A 15,000-nucleotide genomic window follows, 5' to 3' on the forward strand; every position below is an offset into this window, starting at 1 on the left:
AGGGTGGGGGGAGGGTATCTTTTTTTCTTCACAAATGTAAATAAACCCAATCTGTTTCTTAAACGAGGGACATATTCATATGGCACAGAATATTTTTTTTTACCTCAATAGACGTCATTAATTGGTTGAAATTGCAGAAATTGAAGAAAAAAACAACAACAAATATCTTACAAACCATAGAATTTTCTCAATGAAGCCAAGAGAAAAAGATGTTTTATAAACACATTCTACCAGTATACGAAGTTTAAAAGTGTTTAGTTACTCTCTTTTACTCTTTTACTCTTTTACTTGTTTCAGTCATTTGACTGTGGCCATGCTGGAGCACCGCCTTTAGTTACATGGAAATTATTTTAAAAAACTGCCGTTCAAACCGAAAAGATCCCTAGGTCCCTCCCCCATAATTTCAGGCCTTGTACTTATAACAGAAAGGAAAAGGGTTACCACAATTATCATTACTGACTGTAACCATGCTCTCCCAAAATAGTGAATTCATGCCTCAGTTAGAAACCCTTCACGGACTGGCAAAATTGCTAGAGCAGCTGATAAAGAAAACATATCATGAAAAGATGATACTTGATTAATTCAAAACAATGTGAATAAATAACCATTATAGGATCTTTTCGGTTTGAACGGCAATTTTTAACATAATTTCTAGGTAACTAAAAAATTTTAAACTTCGTATACTGGTAGAATGTGTTACATAAAACATCTTTTTCTCTTGGCTTTATTGAGAAAATTCTATAGTTTGTAAGATATTTGTTTTTTTTTTATTCAATTTCTGCAATTTCAACCAATCAGTGACGTCTATTGAGGTGAAAAAAATCATTCTGTGCCGTATGAATATGTCCCTCGTTTAAGAAACAGATTGGGTTTATTTACATTTCTGAAGAAAAAAAGATGCCCTTCCCTCCACCCCTAACCCTAACCCTAAAAGAGATTGAAATGCAATAGATCGATACTAGGGTCATAATTATGGGTGACAATTTCATATGACACCGCTAGAAAAAAACTGTGTTCAAACCGAAAAGATCCAAATAAAGTACCAACTAACTACAACTGAGTGTTTCACACTGTGGTCTTATTGAAGCCCATGTAAGGGTGAACTGTTATAAGGACAAGGACAGAGGTCAGTGAGGGTTTTGCACTGGGAGTATTAAGTCCTCCTGAGTGTATAACATTAAGGGGGGAGATCTGAGATGGATGTCAGTGTGGGCTATTATAGGAAATGGGACGAAGGTCAAATTACTGAAGGTTTTACACTTGGGGATTTACTAAGTCCAAATCAATGAAGGTCATTATAAGAAATAATTGGGACAGAGGTCAGCAGATCATTTTAAAGTTCAGAAAAGTTAGATAAATTAATGAGTACACCAGGGGCAGAGAAAGGTAATTATTTAGGTTAATGGGAGAACTGGGAGAGAAAACTAGGGCAGAAATATGTCAGTGAGGACAGTGTGTTCTGTACTACTTAGTGTAAAGGGTTGTTTGGGTGCCAGTAGGTATGTAGGGTAGGTAGTGTACAGAAGTGGGTAGGTAGGTAGTTGGAAAGACAGCTGTGCAGAGAAAACATTAGTTTTTAGCTTTTCAATGAATATGAAAGAAGCAGAAAAAAAGGAGGGGGGGGCATGTTGACAATGATGATGATGATGATGATGATGATGGAAATGATGGCAGGGGATGAGGGGGGGACACAGAGCTGATTGTCAGCTGGGAGTGGGTAATAAGTGGAAGAGAGAGACCACAGAGACTCCCACAGCAGGCAACACTACAGGGTTACAGAGCTGATGAATGAATAAGTGAGTGAGTGAAGATTACCATAATAGCAAAGATGATGAGGGTGATGATGACAGCAGAGCTGGCAGGAATTTCTGTAGAACGTTATATTTCAACAAATCTGTCAGTTTCTTGTATTAAGGAATATCTAACTCCACAAACTAATAAATATTCTGGATGCTTTTTTTCTTCTTTCTCTCCACCAATCTACAGGCATTAGACATACATAAGCATGTATGTTAAGTATGTACATACATATATACATAATACATTACATTGTATTTCGGGAGGTTCATTCTCTCTTTTACTCTTTTACTTGTTTCAGTCATTTGACTGCGGCCATGCTGGGGCACCGCCTTTAATCGAGCAACTTGACCCCAGGACTTATTCTTTTGTAAGCCCAGTACTTATTCTATTGGTCTCTTTTGCCGAACCGCTAAGTGACGGGGATGTAAACACACCAGCATCGGTTGTCAAGCAATGCTAGGGGGACAAACACAGACACACACACATACATACACACATATACATATATATACGACAGGCTTCTTTCAGTTTCCGTCTACCAAATCCACTCACAAGGCTTTGGTCGGCCCGGGGCTATAGCAGAAGACACTTGCCCAAGATGCCACGCAGTGGGACTGAACCCGGAACCATGTGGTTGGTTAGCAAGCTACTTACCACACAGCCACTCCTGCGCCTATATACATAATACATTACATTGTATTTTGGGAGGTTCATTCTGCCTATAAAAACAGACATCGGTTGTCTTTATTATTAATTAATTAATCAATAATAACCCAAGTGCATGCATGGACGTGCGTACACGTGTGTGTGTAAAAACGCTGGAATCGAGCACAAATACTTTGCAAAACTACATTGCAGTGGTTGGGTCCGTTATATGAGATGATTTGGAGGGGAGGGAGCAGACATAAATGATGTGTGTGCATGTGTCTGAGTATACATTTACTTACACACACACATACAGAAATGTATGTGTGTCATACAGAGATGTATGTGTGTGTGTGTGTATATATATATATACACATACATACATATATATATAGATACACACACACACACACATATATAGATACACACACACAACATATATATATATATATACAGACATATATTAGATATAGTATATATATATATATATAGATACACATATATATATAACATACATATATATATAGATACATATATATATATATATATATATATACACATATATATATATAGATTAAACATATATATATATATATATATATAGGTAGATACATATATATATACACATACATACACACACACACATATATATATAGTATCAACAGCTGAGATATCTTTTTTGATAGTAAGACTTCCTAAGAGCTTTGAGTACTTGAAATAATCAAGTAGTAGTAATAGTAGTAGTAGTACTAATAATAATAATAGATGTATTAGCTGATTAAAAATACCAACACAGATCAAAAACAAATGCTATTTGTCTATGCTCAAAACAGGAACTGGAGTGGTGAGCTGTAAACACAATTTAAAAAAAACAAAAATGAGTACCTCCTCTTCAGCTTAAGTGGAAGCAGAGGGCAGGGGTGGGTGGGAAGGAGTAACATGGAGTACAGAAGGAAGAGGCAAGATTTTGCACTGGGAAATAAATGATTTTAGTTCTATATGCACCAAAGGCGGTTTACTGGAAGGGAAGGGGACGGAGGGAGTGGGGCTGCAGTGAGTTTTGGTAAAGAATTAAGTCAAAACAAAGAAAAAAAAACCAAATTAAAATTCTTTGATTAGGGTCTTAATTTAGATGACCTTTGCATAACTCTAGCATTTATACAAGACATTTCAGGCCCAAATGTTCCACATGTTCTATACTCAAATTGGCTAGATCAGGCCTCTTACATCTACCTACAATATCATTCTAAAAGTATACGATGACATCATTGAAATCTCAGAGCTACAAGATAGTGCATGATTAATTGAGAACAATCGTTTATCTTTCACTTGTTTTGGTCATTGGACTGCGGCCTTGTGTCACATTTAGGGGCTGAGGTTGTGATGATCTTCACACAGTTAAGGGGCTGAGGTTGTGAATGCCAGATAGTTAGGGGCTGGAGGTTGTGATCTCCATACAGTTGGGGCATGAGGGTGGTGAGCTGTGCAGATAGTGGACTAAGGTTGACAGCTGCACATGGTTTGGGGCTGAGGTCGAAAGCTACACATACAGATCGAGGTTGAGGTTGAGGGATCCACACACAGATTGAGGTCGAGGTTGAAGGGGTCCACAGACAGATTTAGGTCAAGGGCCATACACAGATTAAAGTGAAGATCAAGTGATCGACACAGAATGAAGTCACAGTCAAGGGGTCCACACACAGACTGAGATCAAGGTCAAAGGAACCACAAAGAGATTGGGGTCAAGCTCAAGCGGTTCATACACTGACTGCAGCCAAGAGCTCAGCATATGCAACGAATAGTAATAAATGTGCATATCTGACTGGGCATCAAAATAATCTGAATGCGAACAGTCTACAACAAACTGGCCACTGAAATGTAATAAATGACAGAGATAAAGAATCTAGGAATGTCTACATTGGCAGACCTAGACAACCTAAGAAAATGTAAAGAAAAGAAAATTCAAATAAAGCCGCTTGTCAGAAGCCAGACATAATTTGTTGTCGCTAATTAAACATCAATCCTTTGACAGAACAAAGCCATAGGGTCTTTGTAATTGAATTGAAAAAGCTTTTAAATGAAGACTTAGCTAAACATTTGGTAGATAATAATATCTAAAATATTGCCTGCAGCTGTAACTTAATAACTAATAACTAATATAAGTATATATGTGTGTGTGTGTATATATATATATATATATATATATAACTATATATATATAATTATATATATATTTAGAGAGAGAGAGAGAGAGAGGTGGGAGTGAGACAGGAGGGAAAGAAAGAGAGAGAATGATGAGTGTGTGAGCGTGTGTCTGTTTATGCATATATACTTATATACACACAACATATATGCACTTACATAGATAGATATGGTGTATAATATATATATATATATCTTTACGCACACATATACATGTATATATGCGGGTATATGTGTGTATGTGTGTGTATATATATATATATATTTATACATACATATACACATGTATATATGCGGGTGTATGTGTGTATGTGTATATATATATTTACACATACATATACACATGTATATATGCAGGTGTATGTGTGTGTATATATATATAGATATATATATATAGATATATATATATAGATAGATAGATAGATAGATAGATAGATATATAAAGAGAGCATATGTGCGTACGTATGTATATGTATACATACATTTATATATATGCATTTATACATAAATGCACACACATATCTATATATATATATAGAAACACACATGTGTGGGTTGTGTGTGTGTGTGTGTGTGTGAACAAATGTACTTCTCTGAAGGAGAGAGAGAGAGAGAGAGAGAGAGAGAGAGAGAGAGAGAGAGAGAGAGAGAGAGAAAAGGCAGCCATCTTTCATTAAATTCCACAAACAGACCAAACACTTCACGAACAACAAACACAACATCAGTTTTTACCTTATTGCTGATTTTAAATCAAGCAGTTTTTGATCAAAGCAGACAGAAGTGGAAGACGTTTCTGTCTCACCTCTGCACTTCAGTACACAAAACAAGAAATATTTGTTTTCAATTTGTTTTCGGTTCTGAAACTGCTTTGTCAGGCCCCAACAATGTAGCCTGGTGTCGATGTTTTAATAAGCGCTACAGTGCTATAAAAATGACACACTGGCTGGGCATGGTGAGGATGACGCACTGCAATGAAAATGAATACAAACTGTTTCTCTCTACACGTCACACTTTGCAGAGTGCCACAAGGTCAAAGCGTGGGAGAGTAGACAGCATGTCCTATATCTGCTCCTGACTACATATGAAAGGGTACTGTAAAGTTCCTGGCTTTGAGTAAAAGAGGATCTGTTAATTGTGATTTTATTCAACATATACCCTTCTCAGATCGACACACTTATTGCAGTGGCCCTTCAGTTTTTCTAAGGCCTGTAAAAGAACTCGGAAGTTTGGGCCTCCAACAAGGACTTTCACAATACCCTTAAAGTCAGGAACTTTTCAGTACCCCCTCATATATATGTGTGTGTATATATATATGTGTATATATATCATCATCGTTGTTTAATGTCTACGTTCTATGCTGGCATGGGTTGGATGGTTTGATTGAAGACTGGCGAGCCAGAAGGCTGCACCAGGCTCCAATCTGATCTGGCAAAGTTTCTACAGCTGGATGCCCTTCCTAACGCCAACCAATCCGAGAGTGTAGTGGGTGCTTTTATGTACAACCGGCATAAGGGCCAGTCAGTCGGTTCTGGCAATGACCACGCTCAAAGGTGTTTTTACGTGCCACCTGCACAGGAACCAGCACTGGCAATGACCACGCTCAAATGTTTTTTCACATACCACAGGTATGTGTATATATATATATATACACACACACACAACACACACACACACACACACACACACACACACACACACACATGAGTGGGAGATGAAAAGTTCCTGGCTTTGGGTAAAAGAAAATATAGGAGAATCAGTTAATTATAATTTCATTCAACATATTCCCCTCTTAGATTCACACACTTACTGCAGTGGTCCTTCAGTTTTTCTAAGCCCTGCAAAAGAACTTGGAAGATTGGGCCGCCAATACCCTTAACACCAGGAATTTTACAGCTCCTCCTCGTAGGCAGCAAACATAATTCACAAAAGCATGGTACATGTTTCTTAGCCAAACTCACTCACAGTTAATGGCTGGTTTGTATATGTAATCATATGTGAACATATAAGTGAGTATATTGATCGTATATTCTCAGTCATGTAATTTACCAAAGAAAACCACTGGACAATAAAATGCTCAACATTTTTCATATGTGATAACTTAAAAATAACATTACATTGCTTAGCTACTATGTCAATTAACTACTAGACTTATAGTGAAGGCACATGGCTTAGTGGTTAGAGCATTGAGCTTACAATCGTGAGGTTGTGAGCTCGAATCCTGGACTGGGCTGTGTGTTGTGTTCTTGAGCAAGACACTTTATTTCACGTTGCTCCAGTTCACTCAGCTGTAGAAATGAGTTGCGACGTCACGGGTGCCAAGCTGTATCGGCCCCTTTGCCTTTCCCTTGGATAACACTGGTGGCGTAGAGAGGGGAGGCCGGTATCCATGGGCAACTGCTGGTCTTCCATAAAAAAGTCACCTTGCCCAGACTTGTGACTAGGAGGGTAACTTTCTCGGTGCAATCCCATGGTCAGTGTCATGACCGAAGGGGGTCCCCGACCGACTAGACTTATACATTCCATAATGAAGTCCTAGATACACTGAGCATATGTGGGGTGTGGTTGGGGTTGGAGGTGAGATGAGCTGAATGCATTTGATTATTTGTCTATCTGTTTGGTCACAGCTGGAATGCATCTATCTGATCTTATACCTATTTCTTTACTACCCACAAGGCGCTAAACACAGAGAGGACAAACAAGGACAGACAGACAGATTAAGTCGATTACATCGACCCCAGTGCATAACTGGTACTTCATTTATCGACCCCGAAAGGATGAAAGGCATAGTCGACCTCGGCGGAATTTGAACTCAGAACATAACAGCAGACGAAATACCTATTTCTTTACTACCCAGAAGGGGCTAAACACAGAGAGGACAAACAAGGACAGACAAAAGGATTAAGTCGATTACATCATCCCCAGTGCATAACTGGTACTTCATTTATTGACCCTGAAAGGATGAAAGGCAAAGTTGACCTCGGCAGAATTTGAACTCAGAACGTATTGGCAGACGAAATACCGCTAAGCATTTCGCCTGGTGTGCTAACAATTCTGCCAGCTCACTGCCTTGTTTGATCAGGGCTGATCTCGGTTAAAAAACACCAACAAAGTAATGGTCAGTCCATATCATTCTGTAAAGAGCAAAGGCATTAATGTCCTTGCCTTTAATTTTTTTATCAACCTGCCTGAAGCCACTTCTGGTTATTCAATCCAAACTTCCTGTTTTAAAGAGATCTAAATTAAAACCTTCCACCAAAAATCTAGTTTGATTTATGTTTCAAGCACTGGTTCCATTCAATAATGACAAAACTATTTCAATAAATTATTCATAAATTTTAAAATAAATTAAAATAAAACCAGTGTATTTCAACAGAAATATGCCAGAAGGCTAAATCTGTTCACATTCAGATTATTTTGCCAAATGTAATGCTCACTTCTTCACATTGTTCTCAATTATGCATGAATTATCGCATAACTTTGAAGTTATGTGTTTGTTTAGTTTTAGGGAAAGTGTGAGAGGGCAAATCTCTTTACTCTTTTACTTGTTTCAGTCATTTGACTGTGGCCATGCTGGAGCACCGCCTTTAGTCGAGCAAATCGACCCCCAGGACTTATTCTTTGTAAGCTTAGTACTTATTGTATCGGTCTCTTTTGCCAAACTGCTAAGCGATGTTGAGGGGACAAACACAGACACAAACATATATACACATATACGACAGGCTTCTTTCAGTTTCCCTCTACCAAATCCACTCACAAGACTTTGGTCAGCCCGAGGCTATAGTAGATGACACTTGCCCAAGGTGCCACGCAGCGGGACTGAACCCGGAACCATGTGGTTGGTAAGCAAGCTACTTCCCACACAGCCACTCCTGCACCTCAGTTTGTACATAAAACAGGCAAAATATGGCTATGGATGGTTTAAATGTTAGCTGGTTAAAGACAGTAGGGTGAGGTTTGAGGAAAATTTGGTATTACAAGTTGAAAGGTTTCCTTCATTGGCCTGCCTGAAACAGTGGTTTCATATTATATATGTATGTTACAGAATGTGAGAGGTGAGAAGAGATGAGAGAATGGAGAAATGAAAACCAACTTACCTGGCTTTCTTGAGAATGTTCTCCACCATAAGACCAATGATTCCTCAAGAAAATATTCTTATTGTTCTGTCTTGGATACTGAAATTAAGAAGAAAAAAAAAATTTTTTTTTACAACTTCCAGATAAGGTAAACTCCTGTCAAACATTATCATTGTCATTATTATTTCACCAAGCTCAACTTTGCCTTTTATCTATGTAGGGTCTAGGAAATAAAATATTAGTCAAATATGTGTGTTTGTGTGTGTGTTTTTTTTTTCTGACCACAATGGTGTCAAAGGGCAGTTGATTTTTACCGCAGAGTAAATCTTTTTCTTGCAGTCCATAAAACAATATCTGGCCACTTGTGTTTTAACCCTTTCGTTACCAACCTGGCTGAAACCGGCTCTGGCTTTGTAGTACAAATGTCTTGTTTTCATAAATTTTGAATTAAAATCTTCCACCAAACCTTAGTCACAATTTATATTCCTATCACTAGCTTAATGATAACAAAGTTATTTTACTAAATTCTTTGTTATATTTAACGTAATTGAAAGAAACACAGAGCATCTCAAAATAAATACGGTAATGAAAGGGTTAACTTGGTGGTGATTTTTTGCCAGTAGAGAAAGAGCTGGTTTCTAACCTAGATCCAAAGCTCCTTCATTGGAATTTCAACATCAACAGGGTTTTTTTGCATGTATCTGCACATGTGTGCATTATTTGGAGTCAGTGCTTGTGCAGATTTGTCTGATTTGTTTTATATATGTATTTTCATACATATAGTTCCACATCAAGACATGAGCATATATACTTAAATGATAAACTTCTGGAAAGTTCTACAAATGTTTACAGTTCCCGTGATGGCTTGGATCTGCAATCCTTGAATCAGCTTTCTCCTTTCTGATTTTGAGATGCCTAATTTCTCAAGATTGGTACTTAGGCTGTGTATTATATATCCCAGTGCCCCAATAATTACAGGTATAAACCTGAACTTGTAATCTGGATAGAGTAACTGCAGATTTCTCAATAGGCATAGGAGTGGATGTGTGGTAAGTAGCTTGCATACGAACCACATGGTTCTGGGTTCAGTCCCACTGTGTGGCACCTTGGGCAAATGTCTTCTGCTATAGCCTCAGGCCGACCAAAGCCTTATGAGTGAGTGGATTTGGTAGACGGAAACTGAAAGAAGCCTGTCGTATATATGTATACATATATGTATGTGTGTGTGTATACGTTCGTGTGTCTGTGTTTGTCCCACCAACATCACTTTACAACCGATGCTGGTGTGTTTACGTGCCCGTAACTTAGCGGCTCAGCAAGAGAGACCGATAGAATAAGTACTAGGCTTACAAAGAATAAGTCCTGGGGTTGACTTGCTCAACTAAAGGCGGTGCTCCAGCATGGCCACAATCAAATGACTGAAACAAGTAAAAGAGTAAAGAGTTCAGAATAAGGTATTTTCCTTTTCACTGATCTTTTAGCCTTATGTTATCATTTGCTGAGCAGTTGATTTTCACAACTGTACAGTTTCTCTTCTCAATCCCCAATCTCAATGTCAGATCTATTGTGCTTATTGAGGCTTCCACTGGGACATTCCACCAGTACTCCTTTTTATGGGCTGCTATGTATGCATGCATGTAGAGAAATTGTTATAAAGAATTAATGAAAAAAACAGTCTTCATGCAAGGAAGACATTTTTGAATAAACTCTTCCTATCACACTCCCTGCTCACCTCCAGCCCCATCCCCACTACTGACCCCTATGTCATTTCATCCCAATCTACTCTACCCCACCGCACTACATACATACCCCCAGCTGAGAGATGTGAACAGGAAATGATATTTGAATGCCTACAGTTTCAGATTTTTGTTTTTCCACAATTAATTTTCACAGAATCTCTCATTTTTGTTGTTGTTGTTGTAAATGATGATGTGGAGGGGGAGGAGGAGGAGGAGGCAAGCTTTCAGCAGCAACAGCAGGGTGGCAAGTAGATTAACCACAAACCAATTGAAGAGGATGTCAAGGACTCCAGAAATCAAGGAGTACTTAAACACAACTACTTGCAGTTAATGAAGTCATCAGACTTTTCTTTTTAATGAACACAACTAATTATAAATGGAAGGGGAGAGGAGCAAAAGAAAGTACAGTGATTACTGCTGCTGATGGTGGTGGCGGTGTGTTGGTAGCTGTTATGTCGGTTATATGTGGAGGTGTGTTAATGCTGTACTTTTACAATACGATATCACTGTGATCAACCAGGCTATCAGATGTTGCTACACATCGCTGGTCACAATGCGCTTTGCATTGTTTTAGCCTTCAAATGACGCCACCCCGCTGGCTAAGCGAGCAGGCCAACAGAAGAAAGAGTGAGAGAAAGTTGTAGTGAAAGAGTACAGCAGGGATTGCCACCACCCCCTGCTGGAGCCTCGTGGAGCTTTAGGTGTTTTCGCTCAATAAATACTCACAATGCCTGGTCTGGGAATCAAAACCGCGATCCTACGACTGCGAGTCCGCTGCCCTAACCACTGGGCCATTGCGCCTCCACACAATACCATATAACAAAAAAAATTAGATCATTCAGTCCTATGGGAGATGGCATCAAACAGTTCCTGGCTTTAAGGGTATCGCGAAAGGCTTAGTTCGAAGCTCAACCTTCAGAGTTCTTTTACAGGGCTTAGAAAAACCACTACAATAAGTGTGATTATGTTGGATAAAATCATAATTAGCAGATCCTCCTGTATTTTCTTTTACCCACAGCCAGGAACTTTTCAGCACCCCATCGTATATGTGAATGAATATATCACGTCTGAGTAAATAAAAGACACGATGGTCAGGGCCAGAACACTTGTGGTCTTCGGTCTGTTGGATTAGTTAGAGCCTGCCTAGAGGTGAAAAACTATCATAGTTTTTAGTACTTAATTTAATTACTGTATGGTGTCTGATGAAATTTCTCCCACAAACTTATTGTCAAATGTACCCAACATCAAATTCATTCTATCTACCTATTTACATTATGAGTATGTATATATATATATATATTAGAAGAAATGAGGTACTCAGAAATCTGGATGGTTTTATATTTACAGATATTTATTAGCATGTTACATGTTTTTATAAATCATATATTAGCGCTTTCATCCACTCTCTCTCTCTCTCTCTCTCTCTCTCTCTCTCTCTCTCTATATATATATATATATATATATATATATATATATATATACATATATAACTTTTAATGTTTTATTTGTTTCAGTCAGACTCAGACATTCTGGGGTACCACCTTAATTTTTAGTCGAATGACACCATTACTTATTCTTTTTTTAATAGCCTGGTACTTATTCTATTGGTCTATTCACTGAACTGCGAAGTCATGAGGACATAAATGCACCAACACTGGTTGTCAAGCAGTGGTGGGGAACAAATACAGACATGAACACACACACACACACGTAACCGCGTGTGTACCGTTGGCGATTTTTTTTTCCTCCATCTTCCCTTCCTTGGATCTTTCCTTTTCCTATGTTTCTGACCAAGAGCTCCGCTCGAAATGTTAAATTCTCCTTCTTTCTTTCCTTTCCTGACCGTCCAATAACACTATACTTGTTCCACGTCCCCGCATTGTTGTGTTTTCTCTTTGTGTTTTCATGTTTGGATTAACTATATATATATATATGATAGGCTTCTACGACAGTAGAAGACACTTGCTCATGGTGCCATGCAGTGGGACTGAACCTGCAATCATGTGGTTGGGAAGCGAGCTTCTTACCACCCAGCCACGCCTTTGCGGAAATGATATAAACATAATAATATACATACGTACATACATACACACACTAACACTATGTAGCCATAATTAGCTTTTAGAGTGTAAAACATGTTAACTTCTGATCTCCAACTATATTTAATTGCCATTCCTCGTTACCAAGGAGTTACCAAGCAGCAAAACTGAACAGTTGATATCTGACAAGACACTATCCACAGCAAGCAGACGGAACTGGAGAGGAAAGAGAAGAGGGCATTCCTAGGCAGTTTGGCTGTTTCTATTGACTATAAATAAATAATGTGCTAAAACTCACTTGAAACATGTCTTTCTTGACTGTAAGTATGTTTAAATAGACACAAGACAGTTTCCACTGAAGAAGGTCAATTGTTCTATAGTGTCCTTTTGTTGTCAGTCTGGCTCTCTCAAGTGGCCTTTTTCTTTTCTTCTCTCCCTCTGAAGTGTTGCTGCTTATAACAGTGGGAGTGACCTCAGCTCCTACCCATCCCGCCCCCCCTCTCTCTCTTTCTCTCTCTCTTCTCTCTCTCTCTCTCTCTTTCTCTCTCTCTGACATCCTGTTAGTCTTAGTGGGAAGAAAAGAAATTCTTAAATTCTAAAGGAAACATCAGGTAACAAGATTTAGTTAAAAGGTCCCCTCTGTGGTAAATTCCCTGACCTGAAATCAACTCTCCCTGAATACTTATTTCTTTATTACCCACAAGGGGCTAAACACAGAGGGGACAAACGAGGACAGACATAGGTATTAAGTCGATTACATCGATCCCAGTGCATAACTGGTACTTAATTCATTGACCCAGAAAGGATGAAAGGCAAAGTCCACCATGGCAGAATTTGAACTCAGAACGTAGCGGCAGACGAAATACCTGCTAATGTTTCTGCCTGCCACCCACAAGCCTCTCTTATTATCATTATCTGCCATTGTGTTACACATGCTCATATCAATAACTAACAATGCATACACATGCCTGAGGTTAGTTCTTTCACCAATATCAACATACAGTACAGCTAGAACACATACATGGGGCTATACTAGAAAACACTTGCCCAAGGTTCCACACAAAGGTATTGAACCCAAAACCACATGGATAGGAAGCAAACTTCTTAACCATGCTTGGTTCGATCCATAACTGTAGTATAAGACACTTGCTCAAGACACCACATAGCGAGATCAAACCATTATTGCAAAGCAAACTTCTCAACACACACAAGCCATTTTCAATTAAAATGAACCAGTGCTGTATATGCAAACACACCAACAACAGATATCAAGTGATGGTGGTGGTGGTGGTGGTGGGGCAAACACAGACACAAACACGAGAAGCTTCTTTCAGTTTCCATCTACCAAAATATATGTGTCGGTGACATGTAAAAGCACCAACCGATTGTGGCTGTTTGCCAGCCTCATCTGGCCCCTGTACTGGTGGCACATAAAAAGCACCCACTACACTCATGGAGTGGTTGGTGCTAGGAAGGGCATCCAGCTGTAGAAACACTGCCAGATCAGACTGGAGCCTGATGCAGCCTCCTGGCTTCCCAGACCCCGATTGAACCATCCAACCCATGCTAGCATGGAAAACGGACGTTAAACGATGATGATGATGATGATGATGATGATGAAAATCCACTCACAAGGCTTTGGTCGGCCTGATGCTATAGTAGAAGACACTTGCCCAATGTACCAGGTAATGGGACTGAACCTGGAACCATGTGGTTGGGAAGCAAGCTTCTTACCACACAGCCTTGCCTGCAACTATGATGAAACATATTAAATTTGGTTTTTTGCTCTGGCAAATACAGCATGCCATAGGGAATTCAACCGTTTGTATCTCTCTGTCTCTCACTCAGACTTAAATAGACAAATACCAGCACCCCCGCTTTAAGCTCGTAGATGTAATATTCAATGCTTAGATACACACACACAAAGCTGATGCCCTAAACACTACCAGCATCATACACACAAGTCCTGAGCTAAGAGAACAACAACAGTACCATATCATTATGATATATTGTATTCAAGGAATGGTTTCAATAACAAAGAATGGTGTGTGGTGGTGGTGGTGGTGAGGTGGTGCGTGGTGGTGTGTGGTGGTGGTGTATGGGTGCAGGATTGCACAGCAGTTGAGGGTGGTGTGATAGTAGTGGTGGTTGTGCGATGGTGGGTTTTTAGTTAAACTATGGTTGCAGTGGTATGGCCTACAGTTGAACTGTGGCGGTGGCTGTGGCAGCGTGGCAGTAGTTGAACTGTAAGGAAAAGGTCACAAATGTAAGCCGGAGGTGGAGACACATACCCCCGCCTCCACACCACCCTTCACCCGTCCATTCAGTGCAAGTGCATATTGCAACGGCCATCTGCACAGTGCACCAGGCAAGACATCTAATTAAAAACATTGGCAGAGCAGTGCTGTATTGGATAATAATAATAACAATAATAATGATAATAATAATAATAATAATAATAATAATAATAATAATAATGATAATAATAATAATGATAATAAT

The 15,000-nt window shown here is 39.0% G+C and overlaps 1 protein-coding gene across 4 annotated transcripts in view; it reads right to left on the reverse strand.

Annotated features, from left to right (window-relative positions):
- LOC115224708 (mucin-12) overlaps nt 1-15,000 on the reverse strand; it is a 220,130-nt gene that overhangs the window by 172,512 nt on the left and 32,618 nt on the right. For all 4 annotated transcript variants that reach the window (XM_036513659.1, XM_036513660.1, XM_036513661.1 and 1 more), the window contains exon 4: nt 8,742-8,819. In XM_036513659.1, the coding sequence (XP_036369552.1) occupies nt 8,742-8,819 (78 nt within the window). The remainder of the gene's footprint in view (nt 1-8,741; nt 8,820-15,000) is intronic.

The sequence above is a fragment of the Octopus sinensis genome, linkage group LG26 (genome assembly GCF_006345805.1).
Source record: "Octopus sinensis linkage group LG26, ASM634580v1, whole genome shotgun sequence".
NCBI classification, from domain to species: domain Eukaryota; kingdom Metazoa; phylum Mollusca; class Cephalopoda; order Octopoda; family Octopodidae; genus Octopus; species Octopus sinensis.